This window comes from Vanessa atalanta, chromosome 16 (genome assembly GCF_905147765.1).
Source record: "Vanessa atalanta chromosome 16, ilVanAtal1.2, whole genome shotgun sequence".
Taxonomy (NCBI): domain Eukaryota; kingdom Metazoa; phylum Arthropoda; class Insecta; order Lepidoptera; family Nymphalidae; genus Vanessa; species Vanessa atalanta.
The window spans coordinates 11269817-11294397 of NC_061886.1; the positions used below are offsets into that span (position 1 = coordinate 11269817).

At 33.2% G+C, this 24581-nt stretch overlaps 2 protein-coding genes across 3 annotated transcripts in view; both read right to left on the reverse strand.

Annotated features, from left to right (window-relative positions):
• Nucleotides 1-200: 200 nt before the first annotated feature.
• Nucleotides 201-8399, reverse strand: LOC125069771 (toll-like receptor 2). 2 transcript variants are annotated; one of them, XM_047679341.1, is made up of 3 exons: nt 8206-8399; nt 4452-4716; nt 201-2568 (listed from the first exon to the last, which is right to left on the reverse strand). In XM_047679341.1, the coding sequence occupies exons 2-3, from the start codon at nt 4689-4691 to the stop codon at nt 235-237; spliced, it is 2574 nt and encodes an 857-aa protein (XP_047535297.1). In that variant the 5' UTR covers nt 4692-4716; nt 8206-8399; the 3' UTR covers nt 201-234. The 2 variants fall into 2 exon arrangements, with proteins under 2 accessions (XP_047535297.1, XP_047535298.1); XM_047679342.1 differs by lacking the exon at nt 8206-8399 and adding an exon at nt 7782-7882.
• Nucleotides 8400-11578: 3179 nt separating this feature from the next.
• LOC125070139 overlaps nt 11579-24581 on the reverse strand; it is a 35161-nt gene continuing 22158 nt past the window's right edge. Inside the window, exons 5-20 of the mRNA XM_047679838.1 lie at nt 23902-24063; nt 22455-22644; nt 22159-22359; nt 21842-22068; nt 21215-21474; nt 20624-20727; nt 20131-20267; nt 17286-17550; nt 16207-16362; nt 15781-16035; nt 15053-15175; nt 14479-14666; nt 13804-14019; nt 13182-13369; nt 12548-12660; nt 11579-11755 (exon numbers count right to left, since the gene is read on the reverse strand). Of these exons, the coding sequence (XP_047535794.1) occupies nt 11600-11755; nt 12548-12660; nt 13182-13369; nt 13804-14019; nt 14479-14666; nt 15053-15175; nt 15781-16035; nt 16207-16362; nt 17286-17550; nt 20131-20267; nt 20624-20727; nt 21215-21474; nt 21842-22068; nt 22159-22359; nt 22455-22644; nt 23902-24063 (2941 nt within the window). The 3' untranslated portion in view covers nt 11579-11599. The remainder of the gene's footprint in view (nt 11756-12547; nt 12661-13181; nt 13370-13803; nt 14020-14478; nt 14667-15052; nt 15176-15780; nt 16036-16206; nt 16363-17285; nt 17551-20130; nt 20268-20623; nt 20728-21214; nt 21475-21841; nt 22069-22158; nt 22360-22454; nt 22645-23901; nt 24064-24581) is intronic.

Consider the following 24581-nt stretch of genomic DNA (forward strand, 5'->3'; position numbering starts at 1 on the left):
AACCGATTTGTTACAGAGCGTGCCTACACACAAAAATCTTTGAGTGCTTCTGTTGGCTAAAAACTATTCCACATTACCTACAGATAAAAATGCATGAACATTTTTTGTGCTATATTTGAATATAACAACATTTTAAATCAATATAACTAAATACATATATTTATGGGGCTCAATTTATATAGGTTTTTATAATAAATAAGTCATTTTATAAAACATTTTATTATAAAAAAAACATCAATTTTTGACGATTACACTTCTTAGTTTCATCCAAAATTCGTCCGATCGCCGCTCGTCCCATGACAAATATATCTTGGTCTTCAGTAAGAACTTTAACGTCGTTGTTAAATATTTGCTCTCAACGTTGCCTATTCTTATTAGCACTAATGGATCGTACGTAGTGCCGTCCTCAAGAAACAACCTATGATACTCAGCCAGCTGAGTTTCCCATCGACACCATTGAGATTTTGCAAAATTATTACTAATAATTAAAATTATATATCTACTTTCTTTTATACTACCTAATATTGCTTCAGAGATGAACGAACCTATTTCAAAATCTCTTTCGTAAATACATAGCTTCAAGCAAGGTGGACAGCGTTCTAATTGATTCACCATTTCTGAAACAAACTCTCTGTCTTCACTACAGTACGATACGAAAGCATCGTACTTAGGACAAATCACCTGTAAGCCTTCGGCTTTAGACTGTTTCAGAAACTTTCTTCCTAACGCTAGTTTTGCTAAAAATAACCAATATGTTATGTACAATTTATATTTATATACAAATGCTACTATTAAAGCTAAAAATATAAGAGTTACTATTGATGGAGCAGTCCAAACTAACAACATCATATTCGAAATTTTCTCGTACATCAAGCAACGCATATTTTTAATGGACGAGAAATAGTCCGCCACTCTCCTATCTTCCCATACATCTGGACTGCTGCATAGGAAATTAGACTGTCTAAAGTACTCTTTCAACGCTGCAGACCCATTTACTTGTAACCAGGCGTAGGATTTATACATAGAAGCACAGTCACATATGAACACGTTATCCATTAAGTCTATTTCGATTGTAAAATTTCCTTTATTTTCGAATAGTAAATTCATATCCTGAATCATGGCCAGAGTGAAATGAGAAATTTTATTATCAGTTAAATATAAGCTATGAGGTTTCAATCCTGAAACCAAGAATAAAGGTTTCCACCAAGATATTAAAAGATTTTCACTCAAATCTAACACTTGTAAATTTTTTAATGGTTTCAATAATTCAGGAGAGATATAATATAATTCGTTGTTCCTTAGTGTTAGATGTGTGAGGTTTGGCATCATTTTGAACACATTGTCCTCATTGTAAAAATGTTTTATACCACAATTCTTTAATATTAATATTTTCAATTCATTTAAACCTTCAAACATTGCACTCGTTAGATTCTCATTCGCAGTTAAAGGATTATTGGCTAAATTAAGTATCTCTAAATGTCTCATAGGCTTAAATGTTCCGTCGCCGATGTGAAATATTGTACCATTTTCTAGATTCAACATCTTCAATTTTTGTAATCCAATGAATGTATAGTCAAATATTGATTTCATCCTGTTAAAGGCTAGATTAAGGACTCGCAATTCTCGACAGTCTAAAAACGCTCCTCTGTCGATTTCAAAGTACATAGGATTTGAAGTTGTACCTTTGTTTAGAGATAAATCTAAAAGGACGAGTTGTTGATTCGATATATGCTTCCAATGTATTCCGGGTAAATTATTTCCACTTAATAAGAGAATTCGGAGATCCGGAAATTTTTTGGGTTCGAAAGCATTTGGCCCAATAGATAAAGCGCTAACACCCCGCAATTCTAAAACCTTTATATTTGTCATAGTTGGAAATGTATCGTCAGATATAATTTCAAATTGATTATTAGACAAAGTTAATCTTTCAACTGTTGTGTTCGCAATAATCTCCATTAAATGTCTTGGCGGGTGTTTTCGAAAGCCCATACTATTCAAATCGAGATGGGTGAGGTTTCTGTTATTTTTCTTTAAGCTCATTAGAAAATCTCCTATTATTGAGGAGTTTAAATCATTCTCACCTATACTTAATTCTTGAAGCATCTCTAAGTGTAGAAAACTATCAGGGTGTATGAAATCAAGGCGACATAAATTAATATCGAGTCTTCTCAAAGGAGAACCACGCATAGATTGAAATGCATTTTCTGGAATCATTTCAAAGGAGTTTTCCGATAAATCCAACTTACGTAGTGACGGTAATTTCGTAGGTTGGAAAGCAGGAGTTACGCGTAGTATATTCGAGAAGCCATTATTCACTAAGATTAAATCTCGAAGGCTTTTCAGACCATCAAACGTGCCTTCAAGTATCACGTGAAGCGCGGTGTTGTATGATATAGAGAGTTGGTGTAATGTCGTTAGATTACGAAATAATCCTGGCTGTAAATACTTCAATTGATGATTCGCTTCAATTTTTAAAGCCTTCAAGTAGTAGAGTGAATCTAACTCACCGACGCGAACTTCTGGTAAAACTGTGGTCCTGACAACAAGCATTTCGCTTTGTCTGTTTACCTGAAAATAAAAACATGAATTAATCATGGTACAAATGTACATTAATACATTTAAAGTAATTTTAACACGCTATATAAACAAGATAAGATATGATTATTTATTCGAGCTAATTTTGTCGTTCCTTCTTTCCAATTTTAACTATATTTTTGGGTATATAAATTTAATAGTATTGTAGATTTTATCTGTATATTAGCTATGATTAGCCTAAATCTTCCATTCATTTTTATATTGCTTTATCAGTTTTCGGACTGATGAAAAACTGTCTTGAACACGCTATGGACGTATAAAATTACGACTGTTCAGAAAATCGAAATATTTTACAATTTGTCGTCCAGACGAGACGACAAATATTGCCTTGCAAAAAGCATAGACCACTCCTTGAGATGTCATAAATCCAGTGCCTGTGATGACACTGAGCGGTATTCAGATATATAAGTATGGTGGCCACCCAAATGGGCCCGCACAAAGCCCCACTATATTTACCCATCGTAATGCGAAGTCCCGCATCAATACTACGTAAACGCGGTAAGACAAATAAACAAAACTTATCTAATATTAGTACAACTATTAATTGTTATATCAAAAAGTGAATTTTCTAGGCTATAATTTTTACCAAGGTATGCTTAAACTATAGTTAGTAACTTGAATAATTATGGAAAACTTAACATAAGTGTATATACAATAAGAACTAAAAGTCACCCAATAGATTTATGTTCAGCGATCTGAAAACACGCGTAGTTGATTAATAATATCTGACGCAATATGTTTGTATGATGATAATTACGTCTCTCTATAACTAAGATAACATTAGATTCACGAAGTTACTACTAGCCATTGTGTGATAAGAAAAGAATTTTAAATTGTGAATTCGAGGCATTCCATTGTGGATTAATATGGGGTAAATTTACGTTATAGTTACGTCATATTTCTAAACTTTCAAGTCTAGAATTGTTTACACTTGCTTATTGATAGTCAAAAATCTACCACACTTGAGGTTAAAACAACTATGATATTATTATAATACCAAATTCACTAACGTTATATATCATCTTCTGGTGGATCGAATTCGGACTTGGAAGATTCGGAAATAAAAATGAAATAACTAATAATAATATAATAATAATCATTGAGCAGTTACGGACAGTTTTGTTAATTTAGTAGATCAACAGTCGAGGTAATAAATGACTTGACATTGGAAATCCCTTCTTACTTGAATGTCAGAACGCAGAGCATGTCCATTTGGTTCTATACCCGTTTTATAACCTATAATATGATTTTTTTTTTCACTAATACCTATCACCTACGAAATAATACTAATAAAAAAATGAAATCCCAAAGGAACATAACAATCGTAGCCCATAATATGCGGTGACGCATTAAATATGTCAGATCGTATCCATCTTACGATACCGAAATTTATTGTATAATTAAAGTTTGTCTAACAGATCTCAAGATTTGAAAATGTTTGCACAAAATGCACACAGTAAACGCATGAAAGCGAAAGTAATTACATTAAGTAATAAAAGATTTTATTATCACAACAAGGATCAAGATTGTTCAGAATTTTCCATTACACCTATTATCTTGTGTGAAATATTTTGGGTCAGACAAGTTATTGCATGAAATTATGATAAAATTTGAATTATTTGCAGAGATAAATAACAAAAAGGCAATGATAACGTCTAAAAAATATACAGTATATTTTATTTACCAACCCGTACCGTACTGGCTCAAGGGTTTAGAAAAACTTCAAATCACCTGCTTAAAAGAGGATTCATAGACATTATACATTTCTTTTTTAACCTTCTTAATAAAGAATATATCGGGGCAGAAAAACTAACTCCTTATATTATAGGACCAGATAATGACATAAAATTATTTACCTTCGGGAATTTCTTGCATTCGTAGTTCCCAAAACACACTATAACTTTACGGTTCTTGGTGCTCCTACAGATGCACCCGGATGATCGGTCCTTTCCAACTTCTATAGGTAGGGCATTAGCTATTATATCTTCTGGAGGGTAGAGAATATTACGCGAAATCTCCTCGTACTCTTCTAGGACGTTGCACTTAGTATATTGGACGTAACATAACAACAGCCATAGAGTACGACCTAACCACATCTCTTGACAGCTCGCGCAAGATAATCTGGAAAAGAAAAATAAAATAATTATTATATTGGTTTAAAAAAAAAAAACTATTTCAAGAAGATCATGTGGTTTACAGAGAAAAGTGTAATGGAAATACTTTTATAATTGAGTATGATATTATAAAAGATCGAACTTGCCACACACACATCCTGTGTTCAGCAGAACCAGTTCGATCTTCTAAGGACCGATCTACACTGGTTTGATAGTATTTAACACTTATAATCGTGCCCGTACACTTGCGAAATGATTAAGGCGTTACACAAAAAATAATATATTTGATATAAATAGAATAAGATGCAAATTTAAACATCAAAAATAAGAATTAGAGTGATTACCAAATGCGGCCTTGTCAAAACTAAAATAATATTTGACAGAAATAAAAATATGGCTATCTCTTTTTTACTTGTACTTATATAAAACAGAATTGATTATCATAATATACAACTGTCGAGGTTTTAATTTTAATTAATTTCTTTCTAGATTGATACTATCCACTCATCAAAAATTCTACCCCAAGCAGTAAAGCTTAGTATTGGTGTGTACCGTTATAAAGTATGTGTGGGCCAGTGTAACCACCGGTACAAGGGACTCAACATCGCAGTTTCCAAGGGTGGTAGCGCATTGCTGATGTCTTTGCCAAGCCAGCAGGGAGCATATGACCAGTTAAATTTTGGTTGAAAAAAGATAACCAATAGAATGCCGTTGTATCTATCTCCTTAAGCCTATACAACTTTAAAATATATTTCAAAGAAAGAGATAATCTTGCATGTAAGTTATTTATATGCATTTTTATGATTATAAAATCTTATGGCTGGATCGTTTGACACGAATTAATTGACTTACAAATAACTGAAATAAAAGATTTTACATAAATATTTTCAAACATATCATCATTACATTGCATAAAATAAAGTCGCTTACCACTGTCCCTATGTATGCTTACATCTTTAAAATTACACAACGGATTTTAATGCGGTATTTTTAATAAATAGATAAGTACAGTATAGTAGTATACTTATAGTTTTAAAGGTTTTTCAAGTGATGTCGTAAATAAAAACAAGATAGATCAAAATAATGTACTACTGTATTGTACATCTTAAAAGGGCCTACAAAAAAGTCCTGGATGGTATATTTCTATCTTTTAGGGATAACCCACAAAACAAGTTTTTATCTTTTACGTTTTACGAGAAATAATGGCCTATTTGCGAAACAATTTTAAGCAATACAGCATCAATCCTTATCTAATAAAGTACCTTAAATACATTGTGAATTTCATATAGATCAATATGGCCCCTTACAGCATGTAATTTAAATGAATATTTTCGAAGATATTCCAGATTTAAATAGCAGGCACATAGCGGTTTGTATTGTCTAATGACTGATAAACTGTAAACGTTTTAAGACATTCTGTAGTATATTTAGTACCAGCATTGTACCTTTGCGAAGCCGGGGCGGGTCGCTAGTTAAAATATATAAATTGAACATGTTTTTTTTTGGTTTTACCGCTTATGTAATCGATTAATAACAAAAAGGCAATCATAACATTCAGAACACGTTTAACGTTAGTCCGTACAGTGTGTCGTGTCTATGTGTTAAGCACTAAGACAAATAATTTGTTATCAATTGGTATCCAAATAGCTGAAAATTTATTTACGTCTTTACAACAATTATTCGACACTCCAATGATGTCACTATATTATATGAAATTTGTTATTTATTATAATATTTTTTAACGTCGTCGAAATTCCTCTCAATCTAACTAGCAACCTCCTAGAACACTAGGTTTTAGCCATAGTTTGTCAATGTAAGCACATTATATCCATCGCAGGATTGGCTTAACGTACTTTGCAAGTAACGGAAGTGTAACATTTCCTATTTGGGATTGTAACTGACTACAGCGAATTCGTTGATGAAAAAATTAAATCCATTAATAAACATTAATTCTAGCCACAAGACTAACACATTTTATGATATAATAGCTATAAGCAGACAAGAACATCAGTCACCTTTAGGTATTTACATTTATCCTGTTGCGTTGTAGGGAATATAAAAGTAAAATAACGCTCTGTATCGTATCTCAGTGCTGGAATAAGGCCTAATATCCCATTGAGGAGAAGTTTTCGGGGTTTGTTGCACCACGCTTTTCCAATACGGGTTTGTGATACTCAACTCATGTGGTTAACCATAAATTATGGCTTCTATTAATGTCTCATGAATTATATTTATGGATGTAATTATATATACAAATATTATGGAAACATTTGTGATGTTTAATCTTATTACCTCGAATGATTGAATCCATTAAATATCGAAAAAATAACGGCCATTTCATTTATTAAAACAACTTAGGGCCGTCACTGCTCATAAGAGAACTGGTACATTATTCGCCTGTAAAATTGGATTTTTATGCTATTTAATGTATAAAATGCTGCTAACAAAATATTTCATGTACTCATTTTTGTTTTAGAAGTTTTATTTGAGCAGGTTTCTTTAAATAATTAATATTAATGATTCCTAATAACTATTTATATAAACATGTAAATTCTGAAAGTTACCGCAGATTTATATTTTTTCAGATTTCAAAAGGAATATCGTAATTTAGCTGTTCAACATAAAACAACATCGCTATTATAGAAGACTGGTGTATAAACGACAAATACGTATTGATATGATATAATATTCTTATATGGTGATGTTGTCAGCAAATATATAAACAAACTTTTAGTTTTGGTACATCATTCATCTTCAATTTTGCAAATGTTTGCCACAAAATTGTATTATGTGTTCTTTTATCTCATATCATAAATTTCCTTTAACTGAATTTCACGGGTGGCCACATATCGGTAGACAATATCGGCCAGGAGATATATTCGCACTCTATTATTTCGGTGGAGGGTAGCATAATAAATTAACATATAAACGAACAACACCCCAAACAATGGTGTGGTTGACTAAAACTTGAATATGGTTATCAAAAAACAGAGATACAACATTCAATCTCGGATTGCTTAGATCCGTCTCAATGAATAGTTACATAGTTTTCAATTATCGTATATACATTACCTTCATATTTTCTATAAAATTAATTGAATCAAGTGGAATGCAACGAATCTAAAGAGAATTATCAAAAATTAAAAACGATAAAAAGGAACTCGGCAATGGCGATGATGTGCCAATTTCAATATATTGTAGTGAAAACTTCACATAACTTATGTATTTTTTATAGTTAATTTAATTTACGTCGTTTTTTTTAAAACCTCGCGTGACTACTACCTATGATATTTAAGATATAAATATTATATATTGCTGTATTCCAGTTTGAAGGGAGTATGAACAAGTGTAATTATAGGCACAATTGATACATTATATCCCATAACTGGGAACACATTGTTTGGTTTAAGTATTGTTTCAATTTCTTGAAGTGTATGATCAATGACCAACAACCATCGTAAAATAAACACAAAAACTCCAAAGTTTTCCAACTAACCTCAAGTCAAAATCTTGTCAAAATTAAAACTGCACCAACATTTCTCTGCTATGAAAACTATAACATCACTATTTATTTACAATAATAAAAGGATCCTTGAGCGTCTCTTACTGTGTAAACATGGTATACATTAACTTAACCCATTTTTTATGTTTAATAATAATTCGCACGCGTCGTCGCGTGAGGTCTACTTCTGATCTGCCTCTAGACTGTAATTTCATTTAAACCTGAACGCGCCATTGGTCGGTCTCGTATTTACATGTGATAATTTCATTACGATAGAGCGGTAACATAACGTCGTGATTTGGAAATCTTTTCATTCTGCGGCGTGAGATGCTTGTTCGGTTATGACGTTACTGCACATTTTTTTTTATCACCTATTATTACATTTAACATAAGTTTTGACGTTACGCTAAGACAACATATTTATTGATATTTTTTAAATTTAACTCCGGAGAAAACCCTTTAAAAATGTAAATAAAACGATCGTGACGAGTGCAATGACGCAATTAATTACGTTCTTGTAATTTTATTTCTGAATAAAAGTATTTTGATAGACATTTAGATTTACACTTATTACGATTACAATATCAACTGCAAATATTGATTTAAAACATAATTTAATGATTTTATTCATCATGGTTATTTATATATGTAAGAGAAAACTGATATGTCGAGAGCTCATATAGTTTATTTTTATCAAACAGCTAAAATTTGCTAGTTACACTAGAAACGCTGATAATCTGAAGATTACAAAGAAGTAACAACATACTTCCGCTTCACCTTCTAGTTCATAAAACCTTTTCCATGATAGTCTTTATCCTTGACTTACTCATTATTTTTGCGATTTGATAAGCATATTAATAATTACTTTTAGACCGGGAGATGATGACACAAAATATTAGGTCATTTGTACCAGTATGGCGGTTCTTCGGGCGTCTAATTACGTAAAGGCAAAAAGGAAAATGATGGTCATAGCGCTCGCACCGGCGGCCCAATCGCGTGGGCGTTAATCGAACGCGTCGGATAAATAACGAGTGTCGAACGATTTGTTCCACAAAAACAGTAGACAGTCGAAAAAAGAGAAGTAGGCGGTAGCGTAATGCCATACTTCTCGGGTGTGACTTACTGTCTGAATCCACTGTCTGAAAATACAAGCATTTTGGAACAAATCACGCTTTATAGAACTAATATAGAAAATAGCTAACAGTACTGATTATAAGGTTTATAATATTCGACTTAAGTATATTACCATATTTATATAACCTTTGTATAATGGTAACGGGAAGCTAGTATCTTTTAATTTAATATTTACTTAAAATGAACGCTTCCATCCGATAAAAAAGATACCATCAGTAATTAAAGATAGTGCGGATATACGGCCCCGAATCCTTAAAGCCTCAAACCAGTTGTATTACGAGACAAGAATTGACAAGTGAGGGCATGTTGTAATTGGGCCAGAACTGATTCTCAGAATCAGACCATTCGACCAGTTCCTTTACTAAGCTTCGATACACGATGTTTCAATGTTTAAAAAAAGCAAACGCCCGCAAGCAACGCAAATTTTTGATAAGTAAATTATACGTTATCTTGTAATGTAAGCATTCGCCCATATGTACAATACCCCCAAAGTCTTAACGATAACAAATTCTGACATAAATTTCAGTAGCCTGTAGTACGAAACAGACGTACAGATACAGACATAGGTACAGATATTATAAAAAACTATTAAATAGGTCATGTTTTTGTTAATATCAAAATCATTGTGTTTTTTTTTTAATTTTACCGTATGTTTTTGAATACAATTATTTTTGATACAATACTTAATATTATGCTTTAAACGGTGCTAAGGGAGTGATTCTAAAACAATGCTGTACTTTTCTTTCGAATGGCAAATCTTTGATGATAAAAAGAGATAGGTTATTGTTTATCTATACACCCGCTAAACAATGTTTATAACTAATCCGTAATAATTAGCGTGAAATAACAACTAATATAAAAGTCTTAATTGAAACAATTCATTATCATTTCATTATCATTTAATAATTGTTGACTTATAAGCTGCTTTTTGTGTTTTATTTTTTGTAATCTACAATATTTAATTGTTATTTATGAACTCTTGAACATTTTTGTTTATTCTGAACGGTTACATAAGTTACATAAAACTTATAAATTATATAATTGTTATAGTAATAAAACATCCATTACTAAGATTTGACTGCAGGGTATTTAAATTTTAAAGTCATAGAATTAAAAAAGTTAAATTTAAACAATTATATATTTTTGGAACGAAATTATTTTCAGAGCGAACTGGTAGAAATCTTCACGTTATATCCCCACCAGGCGATCCTTTCCTCTCTTTCTCTTTATCTCTGTCTCTTTCTGTTTTATACCGTTTTATATAAAATAATTTGTTATTGTTTTAATTCACAAGAGATTTTAATAACAATTTTACTTCTTGTCTATTAAGTTATTTCATTGTATATGTTTTTTAATACATAACATAAAGCAAAAGCAACTTCTTTCCAACCGATACATAACTTTTTTTTTTTAATTTATTCTCTGTATGGTGATAAATTCATATATGAATAAAATAAGCACTAAATTTTATAAATATATTTCCTACTTATATTCAAATCATTTACCAATATTTGATTCTTCAGTCATTTAAGAGAATCTGCGTTTTCAAAACAATCTGATGCATTTTTACTAGAAGCTTATGGAAACTATAGAATTTATCTCTCGTCTCGTCTCGTCATAAACAAAAACAAGTTCCAACGTAGGTATATTTGTTAAGAATTAAGGACGCGTTTTATTATGTTGTTTTGAAGTTATCGTGCAATAACAACATAATTAATCGATGCATTTCCTTTAAAACTTAAGCACTATATCAAAGATGATTTTCTCAACTATGTTCCCGTCGCTCTTTCTATGCAGGGTTTAATAAAATTTAATATCGAGGAGCTGTTGATGTTTGTAGTCATTAATCTTCTGCTTAAAGTCATAGCGTGAAATTATATATATATACTCCTAGTTGTCGGCTACAGCAGCTATGCTCACGTTTTTGGGGTTGGTCATCAGGTATTAGGTTAGGTTAGTTAAAACAGTAGGCTATCTTTTTCTTATGGTTTCAATCTTGCTTCATAAATTTAATCAAATTCGATTCAATCGTTTGGCCGTAAAAGAGTAACAAACAGTCAGACAGGCGGAGTTACTTTCCCATTTACTCATATAATATTCATGTAACGCCGATGGTTGTCAAATTGGATAAACAGTAACTGATATTAACTGAATAATATCGAAAGTACTATATCGAGTCAAATCTAGCAGAACAAGAAATTGCTTATTTTCTATTTAAAATAAAACAACTTTATAAACGAAGTAGTTTATTTCACTACAATGGCGAAGGGAGGGCTGCTGAAAGATTCTTGATGAGCTCATCCATTTGCAACAGATTGATTTTCGCCTGGCGACCGAGGCGACCTTCTGGCAGCTCCGGCGGCTCGTGGGCCAAAAGTTCTGCTGACTCCTGAAGTATCTTTCGTGATTCCTGGAGTATATATAAAATAGATTATATATAAGATACATTAATTTTTTTTAATATTTTATTGCTATTTTAAGGTATTTGATGAGATAAAGAATCAGGATTAGCTGTTATCAATTAAAGAAGAATTTGAGAATTATGAATGTCTAACAAAACAACTATAAATATTACTAACAGTATTTAAAACGGGATATTTACCATATTTTTTTATTTTTATTTGTTGGAGCTCGATATTTCGACATTATCTACGAATGTCTTGTTCACGAGGCTCGTGAACAAATAAAAATAAAAAACATGGTAAATATCCCGTTTTAAATACTGTTAGTAATAAAAATAACCATGTTAATTTAAAAAACTATAAATATTGGCTAAACCCAGGATTTGAACAAAGGACATCTGCTTTAGCAGTTTTATAAACTGGCCACTATGCCAACGAGGTAGTTTATGGATAGATCAAAAATTTTCTTCTTGAATCTAAATTCACGTGTTCTAAGCCCCTAAGTTATGCCCCTTTTGCATTGCACTGTTACATTGGATAACTCGCCTTTCAAACCGTAACAAAACAATACGAGCTCTTGATTATATCATTAATATCTGATGAGCTGGTGGTACCTATCCAGACGGGCTAGCAAGTAAGTCAGAGGTCAATAAATTTTCGATTTTCGACAAAATAAATGACAGAAATAGTAAAGAATTTGTCTAATTAAATTTTGTTTCTCGCAATTCTTATTTAAGAAGATTTATCGAAAGAAATTTTATTACTTTTTTAAAATCTAAAACATATTCAATTAGAATTACCGTTATATATCCTAACATGACCATCGGTCCTTCGGTTAGAGATTTCCTGCGACCCGTCTCTGCGATGGCAGCGTGCAATTCAAACAGCAACGACCCGCGCAGGCGTGTTTCAGCTGTAAAATAATTATAAGCGTGTCAGATTTCAAGCGTAGCATACGAATTTAAAAAATTAAAAGAAATTTTAATTATAAGCCTATAAAAAATAAAGCTCGTGAGAATTTGACCGGATCTTAACGAACAAGATCCATATTATGTTCTATCCAATGACCTATCTCTGTATCATTATTCATTCGGCATTGTTTATCAAATTTTTTAATTAATAGCACTAAAATTGTTTATGTCTAAAGTTTCAATCATATTGTTATTGATTAGTATTAAATTTATAGTACATTTTATAAAGAAAGTACGCCATTTGAAGACTTCGAAGAAGACTTTGTATCGTCTATGCTGAATAACTCTGTTAAAATAACGTTTTTATTAAATATTTAAATAAGTGAATAATAATAATAGAATTGGACCATCTGTCAAATTATATATACTTAACATTTGTTAAGGTAATATTGCACATTAAATTCCTATACCATCATACAAATGCATCCATAAAACACTTTAAACACATACAAGCTCAAAGTACCTGGTGCTAAGATTTCTAACAAATCCGTAATTTTCCGGGACAACTGTGTCTTTAACAGCAACCGGTCATCAGTGATACCCGCCAAGCCCAGTTGGTCCTGCTGACCGATCATCTGCGCCAGCGCAAGGCTTATGTCCGTCATGTAGTAATGTGTAGGGTGCAAATAGTTACAGCAATGGCTGATGAATCTGTCAACAAACAAAAAACCGATAAAGTAATTTTGGCGTATTCATTAACACAAAGACTTTTCCATCTTTTTATATGCTTTTGATGCTGCATTTTAATGTTCCGCTTATTATTTTATAATCTTAGGACACATTGTTTAATCTCAAAAATAATACCATTTTCTTTATGGGTATATAAATAAAATGTCAGAAGAGTTGATTCAGATATTTTGAAGAGCCTATTGATTTAAAATTGAAAGTCATATAGTCATATATCTTAGTCAAACATCTTAGTTCGTAAAATTGGTAATTCATGTAAGAAATTTAGTTTTCTTATAGTGCCCACAACTTTGGACAGTGATAGTTTAAAATCAGCCATTACCCAGACTATCTACCTGTTATAAATAAACAAAAACATTAAAGTAATAATGATCATTACAATTTGAATTACATGTTACCTTTCACAAGCATCCGGATCACCTTTGGGCATAGCGCTCAACTCTCTACCGATGTCCTGCAACAATTGCTGAATGATTGCGTCCGACACTTCATCTTTGCAAGCGTTGCATTTCCAAAACTTATTATCCAAGCCTCGGGTATTTGGATCGGGAGATTTCGTCTTATGGAGAATTGGAAGAACAAAAGTATCCGGTAGTAAGTAACCCTTACATCCCCTGAAAAGTCAACGAAAGTTTAGTGTCAGAGGTATAATCAGATTGGTATGATTATTTATTAAACATTAATATGTTTTTAATAAATCCAGAACTATTCATAATGGTATTAATTATTCCGTAAACATTTACCTACGTTCATTATCGAGGATTTCAATAAAAATATTGTCTAACTAAATTTCTCCTATATCTTTCAGCTATAATTTGCCAGCAATTTCTAATATTATTAAATAAGTTAGTAACAACTAACGAGCTGCAAAACAGATCAAGCTGTCAATAATCTACGAACTTACCAATAAAACTAAAAATTTCTTCACGTGAGCGATCTCACATATAATAAGATCAATAGGGCCTAAGTAATACTCACCCGACCTCTTCTTTAGAATAAGAACGTAGAAACTGAACTGCTCATACAAATATTTGAATTGACTACAGAAGCATAAAATATTTATGAAATCTTACTTCTTTTTACACTTAACAGCGCTAAACATGGTTCCAAATTCCGTGACGTCAGAGCACCTCTCACAAGAACACTCAAAGAACTTAGAATCAGATAGATGGTGGCGACGAGCTTCGGTGCCCCAAAGCGGGTCTGTGTAGCACACAGATATGTGCGAGCCTGGTGTTATACTGACGCCTGCAGAGAGGATCTGTAAAAAATATACCGATATTTTAACGTATTCACACGATAGTTTTATTTCACATATATGTGTGTACTTTATATACAAGTAACTTATATGATTTTTGTCAAAAGTCTCCTTGTGGTTAAACATAATCGAAAAAAAGTAAAAGTCAAAATATTTTTTTAAAATATAAAACATTAGATGAGATACCCCAAAAACTGAGATAATATAGAGGTATACTTTTATGTTTGTTCAATAATGCTTTTTTCACAATATATATTAAAACATATTTTTTTAAATGTAAAACAAGCCAAGGTTGTATGTTTCATTCCAAATATGTTCTATTATTAAAAATATCCCAGATAATACAAATATTATATCATATAAAAAAATAAAAGAAAAGGAAGTCTTACAATGTTCCCGTCCGATGTAAAACTCTTATTGCAGTTGGCACGACAATTGTGTTCTACCATCGATATTTTATCAAACACCGCCACATACTCTGGCTCCAGGAGAGGTACCTCGTGACCGTTGATCTGAAATCAATTAATGATTTCACTTTATTGTATATATTAGATAAATATTTCTGAAGATATAATATACGTTTGAAGAAGATGATTATCATGATTAAGTTTATAATATCTACATATTTACTTAACCCTTATGAATACTATTATCAAGCATGTAAAGGTATCGTTTTAAAAATATCCTCATATATTTAAAGTGATGCGTTATGAGATGAGAGTTATTTTTTATAACAGGTGCGCCGGGTTGACGTGATAACCACATGAGGAAAATACTCGCTGAACTGCCAAATCAAATTTCAATTCGTTCGAAATAGATAACTTCACACCTAACTCTATTTTAAAATGTTTTTTTATTACAAATTTGTGATCGTTAATAAATAATTGGTTAACTAAGAAGAAATTAAATTTACCATAAGTAGATTATTATTATTTAATTGTAGTTAATGATTTGCATGCAATTGAAAACTATTTTTAAATTATGAATTTGAGCTTCACACGCGTGTACATAAGGACATTTTTCTTTTTATCATGAGTAATACCAGTAACGTTTGTTACATAGCATTAAAAATAACTAACACATTAAACTTCTATCCAAAGTTATAATAAATACATGCCTGCACTATTCCACAGCACTGCATGATTTCATCCTCGTTAAAGACTCCATCTAATTTAAAGAACTTCCAAATGAACTCGGCTACCAACTTTCTGTCGTTTTCCCATTTTTCCGTGCCCTTGCGGTCTTCGTTGTGAGACTCAAGTGCCTGAAGCTTAGCCCATAGCTTCTGGTCATGATCGCGTTGGTACAAGCACCGCAAGACGGTGATGCATTGGTAATTTGGGTGTGGGATTCCATATGTAGATATGGAAACCTATAATCAGAAATTGTAAACATTTCTTTACATTTATAATTCACATTTCGTCCTTTGTTGCCATGAATAAAAGCTATTAAATAAAAAATGAAATGGAATTCATTCATCATTTAACTGTAATTTAATTCATCCTTTTAAATATCATAAAAACACGTATTAATCTGTATTCACCTTTTCTCCTCTTTTCTGGGTATAGTGACATTCAGGTATATGTACTGCGTTTCTAGTACAAGTTTCCGAACAAAAAGGCCAGCCACACTTCTGGCAAGTTACAATTGAACCTTCTTCCAACAATTGATAACATCCCAAACAAACTGGTGGAGTTACCTGAAAAAAAAAACAAAATACTCATGATTCATTATTTGCTTTCATTTATGACGAAGAGTAGAGACTACAGTTTAAAAAATTGGCTAATTTTACTGGTGTATTCGTTCTTAAATACAATTCATTTAAAGTCATAGATCCTCTAGGAAAAGTTTTCTCAGAGGGTTTTACGCTACCTGTACATACAGTCTACTACAGAACGACACGACAACCACACGTATTGATTAAGATTAATATTCAAAGCAAAATTGGATCGGAAATTATAACTCAGTGCTTAACAGTTTTCTCGTCATCAAAACAATACATGACAAAAATATTTAATAATTTTTTTATCATTCAAGCATCAGCCAATCTCTGCTGGAGAAGGCCAAGAAGGCTCTCCAATATATTATTACATTATTAAAACGAGTCTTCAATATTTTGTAAACAAAGGAAACGCAACAGTATTTTTTATTTACCAAAAATTTTAATTATAATAAACCCACAGCTTATTTTACTTTTATGGTACGATATGCATTATTCAATTCTAAAAATAACACAGGCAAAGCCAAACGCATAATTGTCAATAAATTGTAATAATACTTAACATTGTTCCTATTACATCAGCAATACCTAATATTGGTGTGTTCCAGCTTAAAAGATGAATAGGTCAGTGAAATTACAGGGACAATGGATATGACGTCTCAATTGCCAAGGTTTGTGGCGCATTGGCGAAGTTAGGAATGGTTAACTTGTCAATGCTAATGTCATTGTGTACTGTGCAGTGGTGACCAAGTGGCCATCAAGTGACCCATTTGCCCGTCCGCTTACCTATACCACAAAAAAGAACGTTTACGATGTTTAATAAAATTTTTGTTACCAATATTTCTCCTAATTTACAAAAACAAAAAACATTTTTCACTTTCCAAACTTGTAGTGTAACAAACCTGTGATGGGCCGGTTATGAGGGGCGATTCTTTCATTATGACATCTCCAGCTTTAATACTCCTTGTTGCTTCGAGGTACCTTCCATATTTTGCATCTTGCTTTATTCTGGCAGGAATGCACTCATATTTGTGCTGTTTCCAGTGTTGCTTCTGGTGGTCCCTTGAACAATAGTGAACCACTTGGCAGCTTGAGCATTTATGCTCTGTAGGAATTGAGCACACTATACACGGTTCTTGAGCTGTCATGATTCCTAAAAGAGACATTCTATAAAATTTAGTTTAAAATGTAATACTTAATTTATTTTTTATAGTCTTCGATCGCTCAAATAATAAATTTATATAATAAATACATTGTGTTTTATTTGTATATTTATAGATTTAATGAATTAAATGATCGATTATATCAAATAACGTTACATATTTTTGTATAAATACACGCTTATGTGCCCTACAAATCACTGAATATATAATTCTAAAACTCAGTACAAATGCCGATAGCCTAAAAATATATATTTATATTTAAATAGAGTAATCTTTAAAACCCTTACCTTAAAAATACATAGGATTATCCAAGTTTAAGAAACAATGCTTAAATTTCACGATAATATTATATTACATTTATATTCGTAAATACAAAAGACGAGAAACGATGTGAGACTGCGCTCGCGCACACGGTATTTGCGGTAAAAATAAACTGCTAGCGATCTGAAACATGAGGCGGCGTATACATAGATATACCCATACATCGTGCATTTCAGATACCAAAACATTTCTGTTTAAGCAACCAATATTAAATCAAAATCCCTAATAAAATAAATACTAGATCTGACTCAAATAAAAAAACTACTATTTTAAATATATTATTTGACGCGTTTTCCGATTAGTAACCAATGGAGGTCGATAGTAGTTTAATGCACAAAAGTTACCAAGTTTCAGTCAAGAGAAATGATATGTCATTAAATATATATATTTATATACTAAATAAGTTAAGTATTATTAGAATTGCTTAATTTTTTATGTTCAATGACTAACTATAATTCCGGCTGCATAGCAATGTAAAGCCGTAGTTTCGATCCGGACCGAAACCTTGGTTTATTATCATCCCCATTATTGACAATAGCTCTACACTTAATCTGAGGGCGAAATAGAGCTGGATTTAGAAAATATTTATCCGCTGAGAGCTCCATCCTGACACTCAAGCAGACTGTCAAGTGGTACTTCGAATGGATACTATGGAAATACATCAGTTTATACAGCTTCCCCGACATTTCTAAGGCTTGACCTTGTTCCCTATGGGTTACCAGAAGACCAGCTACATTTATTAAAACGTTTTGCTTCCGACAAGAAAGAGCCCTAGATTCCCTTTGGGATGGTTTTAATAAAATGGGTATTAATGATAATAATTACAGCTGCTACGATATGTTTATAATAAATATTATAGTATTTAAAATAATATACCTATATCTTTTTAAAATAAACTATATAGAATAACACCTAGTTTCCGACTTCGCAAAGTCAATACATCCTTCCTGCGGCACGAATTAAATAAAAAAGAAACAGAGCTCATGTCAAAAAAATATTGATAAATATTACTCAATACAAGATTATATTAATGGTAAAAAATGGAATTGTACTTTATTGACATACTCTATCATTAAATAGCGGTAAAGAGAAACTACTGAGTATTCTTCTCGGTGTAACTTATTTTTCAACCCGATGGTAACTTTACATTTAATTCAACACTGTAACATTACGATTCAGCGGTGTTTTATGAGCCTGATTGAATAAATAATATTTTTCAGTAGAACTGAAATCAAAATAAAAAAATAATTTTGTTTGTAATATTTTGATAATATTTTAATCAAGTTGCGGTCTTATAAAACACGGTTGTGTAATTGACTAAAATGACAAGTCCTTAATAATATAAGAAGCTCGACAGATGTCAACAGAAGTGGTTCACATATTTTATTCAAGCAGGCTCTCGCACATGACATTAGCGAATAATCTGTGCTCCGTGTGAGCACAAATAAAAGCCAAAAAAACGTAGGCTTTTACATGCACTTTTGAATCGTAATTTAACAAACTATATTAATCTATGTGAAGTTACCACCGGTTCAGAATGTTGATTCTACGAAGAAGAAAGGGCAAGAAACTCAGTAGAATTACTCTTTTTCAATTTTATATGTACATAATATATGCTGCCTGGTACTTAACAAATATTATGAAATATTTACATATGTTCAACTACAATAGTTGGAACAATGACGACGCTGTTCCCCGTCAACGAGGTTTGCTTGACTCTGAGGTAAGATTCACTGAGCCTAGATAGGTACGACGAATGATAGGCCGTCGCAGGTGTTTTAGTAAGAATCCTAAACGATCAAATCAACCGGGGGTATATTTTTGACTGTCTCGTTGGTCCAGCTGCTATGTGGCCGCAGATCCCGAGCCCTGGGTTCAAACCCTAGGTCAAGCCGATAAAAGTTATTGGGTTTTACTATCGAAAAATTCTCAGTAACTTTAATACGTTGGAAGAATTTGTGAGCAGCTTAAGGCACAAGGGTCATATTTTAATTTCCAAAGTTGGTTGCGAATTGACGATGTAAAGTAGATAGTAAAAAGTTCTTACACTGACAGCAATGTCTATAGGTGGTGGGGAGTCGCCACCACATTAGCTGTTACAAATATAATTAAGGAATCCTCAAATTATGGGTTATGTACTGCATTGTATAAATATTTAACACGATTATAAACTGAGTACGAATAAAAAACAGAATAGTGTTAAAAATATCTTTATTATAATCACAATAAATAAATAAGATTAATTTATTAGAGTGGTATTCATGATATCTTCCCGATGATGTGTTCCCAGGTCTTGATCTTGCTGAGCGCATGTCTGGCCGCGCCCGCCATCAGCCCCTCAGGCGAGTGGCGCGGCTCGAAGCCCAAGATCAGAGCAGACTCCGACAGATAGCTCACGATCTGCAGCATTTGTGGTTTGAGTTTATTTAGAAAAGCAGATGAGCAAATGGGACACCTGGTGGTTGATCACCTTTTCCTATAGACTATGTCATTGTATGTAGTAAAAGGATATATCCCAGATAATTGGTGAGTGGCTGGTAATTGTAAAATAATGGGTCATCTGGTGGGTCAAATGATGAGTGGGTCTGGTCCCTACCAAGAATGGCCTACGCGAAACTGATGAAGGTTGGTGTAGATAATAATTAAATTTGACATCGAGTCCTGAGTTTTAGCACACTTCACTGGCATTAGCCGACGTCTGAACATAAATTTAACATTGGAAACTTTAATTGATTAGTATAATGGTTTATAGTTACCTCTTTTAATCGATTTCGTAAGTTTTCTTTTGTGATGGCTTTCCTTTCAAAATCTCTCGTGGTCAGTACCATAAGTGGAGCGTGGAGTTCATACAAAGTAATTCCTTAAAATAAAATAAAACTAAGTTACGATAAAACAAAAAAATAGTTTACAGCCGGGCTACCGCTCACGCTAAATGGATAAAAGGCCACGATATAATTTGAATCGTTTTCCTTCGAAAATAATTTAATATTGCTACCATTTGCATAGCATTGATTTTACTAGAGATACTGACACAAACTGAGTTCTGTTTGTCATCAAGGATAGTAAAACTATAGTTCAATTCTACGAACGAATTGTCACTTCATTGCAATCAAATCGAAACATAGTTGTTGCCAATTTTACTAACTTAGTTAAGCTAACACAACGATCTGGTTGCGATTCGAAGTCGGATCGGAGTAGAACTGGGAACGTATTGTAACCGTTATAAATTAGTAGAATGAGAAAATCAATCAAATCAAAAAGCATTATATCAGTAGAATTCCTTGTTTACCCGCCGAACTTCAAGCAGCTTTATGTTTTGCACGATAATTATCATTAAGAACCCTCACCTCGTAATCTCGAGTAACCCGGCTCAATGACGTCGAAGACCTTCATCAAGTCCCTGCATATTTCGACCTTCCGGTTCAGTTGTTCCTCGGACATCTCGTGAATCATGAAGTCCGACACCTTTCCGTAGAGCTGACTCAGCGAGTGTTTCGCCGAGAGGAAGAGATAGTGACTGTCGTGTAGCACGTTGCGATACTTCGTAAGGAAGCTCTCGAAGCCTGCTACGTCGTTGGCATCGATCTGCTCATATTCGTCCGTTAATCTGAAACATTGTTTTAAATTATCTTAATAAGAAATATATATATATTGGCACTACAAGAAATATTGTTTATTCCATTTACAGCCTAGTGACATAAACTTTGGGAACTTAGATGATACGTTTATTTTGCACAATTGCTGCCGGAATACTGCATATGTGTGCGGTGTTCAGAGGCGTTATCACAAAATCAAATAATTTTACTAATTATTTAATTTTATGCTCAAATAAAATACTTTAAAAAATTCTTCTGCGCAAACAGAAAAAGGCTTAAATTTTTCCTTATTTTTACACGCAATTTAACGTTCAATAGTATATATAAAATTATTTAGTTTTACTCGAACACAGCGTTACTGTGATTAAGGGCGCTCACCGCTGCAGCAGCAGCAGCACGGCGGCCGCCGCCATCTCGTAGGGGCAGTGGGCGCAGCGCCAGGGCGCGGGCGCGCGCTGCGGGTCGGCGGGCAGCACGCGCGCGCCGCAGCGCGGGCAGCGGAACGCGCTCGCCGCCGTGCCCAGCTCCGTGGGGTCCGCGCAGCGCAGGCACGAGCACTCGAAGAACTTGCTCAGGCGCAGGTGCTCGCGCCGCTTCAGCGTGCCCTGGGTGCGAGTAGCGAGTCGATGATGGTCACTGTTGAGATTTTAGACGCGCGGAATAAAACATTGTATGGCATGATTTGGTGACGGCACCTGCAGCGTATAGGCGTAGCACAGTGATATGATATCCCCGGCCCTGTGCGGTATGGAGGCTCGCACGGTGAGCGGTCTGGCGGGCCGGTCCTCGGCGTCGGTGTGCGTGGTGGAGGGCGTGCAGTCGTGCGCGAGCAGGTAGGCCTCGTCGTAGAGCGCGCGGGCGTTGGCGCCACTGACGCCCACTTCGAACGCGTTTACCTAGAAAATTAATCGAAATACTTATGTTTATATGAAACTATTCCACGAGATACTATATTTTCTCTTGAGCCAAATTTTCGCAATCAGAAACTGACCTCTAATATACCACAAACGGTATGTATCTCCTCTTCGTCGTATTCCAAACCCCATTTCTTGAGTCGCTGCACAACGTTCCTGTCGTTCATTGGCCAGATGTCGCCCCTTGCGCGACGAATGTCGTTGTGAGCCTCCATCGCTGAAAGAGCAGCCCATTTATCGGGATCTTCCTTTTTTAAAAGTAAACATCTGGAAAGTGAGACATAATTTAAACCAAAACAAAACAAATTAAAAATTCCATCTAATATAAAACGAACTTATGATACGGATATCTTCACATCAAATCCCATCACTATGCGAGCTAGGGATTCCGAGAGTATTAATGTAACTAAATTACACTGCACAATAGTTAAATCATATTCAGAAGGTACTTAATACTACCGAAAAAGAAACTTTTATTATTAAAAAACAAAAATTACGACGGAAGCAATACGTCTTGAATTTCCTATGATTTTGTGTATTTCAAAATAAATCTTAAAGTGTTTATACATAAAATACATTATTTGGAAATAGCGTAGATTTATTACTGTACACTTATATACAATTTAACGTCTTAAACAATATCCGCGATAATGTAATGCTTCGTGTTAGTTAAACAGTATCTTTCTTTTTAACTTTATTCTGCATGAAAAATATTTCATCTTTACTATAAAAATATAAATACGGAAAAGAAATTTATAAACAGTAAACTTCCAATATACAATAGTAAACTTGGAGTGTGAACAATTACGTTTTAATAAATGATTTTACTCATACTTAGTCTAGTGGTCCGTCCCTACTTCCTACGGATAAAATTTATTTAAAGTTAAATTGAGTGGGAGGCCACACCTTGAAGTGAAAATCTTAAAATCAATTCTTAGTGAATATGTGCTCAATTTCAAGTCAATTCTGACCAATAGTTTTAGATATTTCGTGATAAGTCAGTTAATGGTATTTATATACTTATATGTAGGTATATATCATAGATTGAAAGTCCTAAAATGACCCAACGAGTGAGCATACACATCTCTATTAAAGGTTCCGAATTTAAATTAGGTCGTCCTGAGATTTCATCTGCTTCTTTTCTGCTTGATTTCTCCTTTAAGTCTTGTATATAATATTTTTTATGGCATTTGTTGGTGGACGAGCATATGGGCCACCTGATGGTAAGTGGTCACTACCGCCCATAGACAAAGGCGATGTAAGAAATATTAACCATTCCTTACGTCACCTATGCGCCAACAATCTTGAGAACTAAGATGTTATGTCCCTTGTGCCTGTGATTAAACTAGCTTACTCTCCCTTCTAACCGGAACACAACAATACTGAGTACTGTTATTTGGCGGTAGAATATCTGATGAGTGGGTGGTACCTACCCAGACGGGCACAAAGCCCTACCACCAAGTATTTTCACCTTTAATAAGAATCTAAAAGATAAATGAAAACTTGACATTACACATTAGTTACCTTAATGGTGCAAGAGCTTGATACGAATCCTTTAAGTCTTCAATGTTGCTGTAGTCTGGAGTGACCGATTTTAAAGTTTCACATTCGTACGTCGAATGGCCGGTGTACTTCCCAAGTCCTTGACACGAGCTGCTGCAGAGTGGCCACTTGCAACCGACGCATCTTTATAGGGAAATGCATTTCATATTATATTTATATAATGAAATGTATACGTTTGACAAGAATTCAACATAAATAATTAATAAAACGATATTGATAACCGCCTTAAAATTTGTATTTCGTATACGTATCTCATTAAGAAACGCGAATAATAACTGTAATACTGCGATTCCATAGCAAATTAACTGTTTGCTTTTGCTTCAATTTTTATTTAGTGAATGTCTTAGATACAATAATATTTTTATTCTAATTTAAAACCGGCTTAAAAATGTTGAGAGTAAAAACTAAAAAGTAATAATCATAATTTATTTTTATATAATTAGATACTTAAAACTAAGATGTTATATTATATTATCATTATGTTATATTATATTATATTACTAAGATGTATGTGTTTTTCGAGCGATTTGACGCTTAATTCGGTGTTTTGCGAGCAACTTCATCATGTAGTTTCAACATAAACCTGAGCGCGCGTATCATAAAAAATCACTCTCATATTTTTTTCATAACGAGACCAAAGA

Coding starts and splice junctions, on each gene's coding strand:
- LOC125069771 (XM_047679341.1), bottom strand. CDS start 4,691: ATGTGGTTAGGTCGTACTCTATGGCTGTTGTTATGTTACGTCCAATAT. Junction 2,569..4,451: donor AATGCAAGAAATTCCCGAAG/GTAAATAATTTT, acceptor TTTTATTTTCAG/GTAAACAGACAAAGCGAAAT.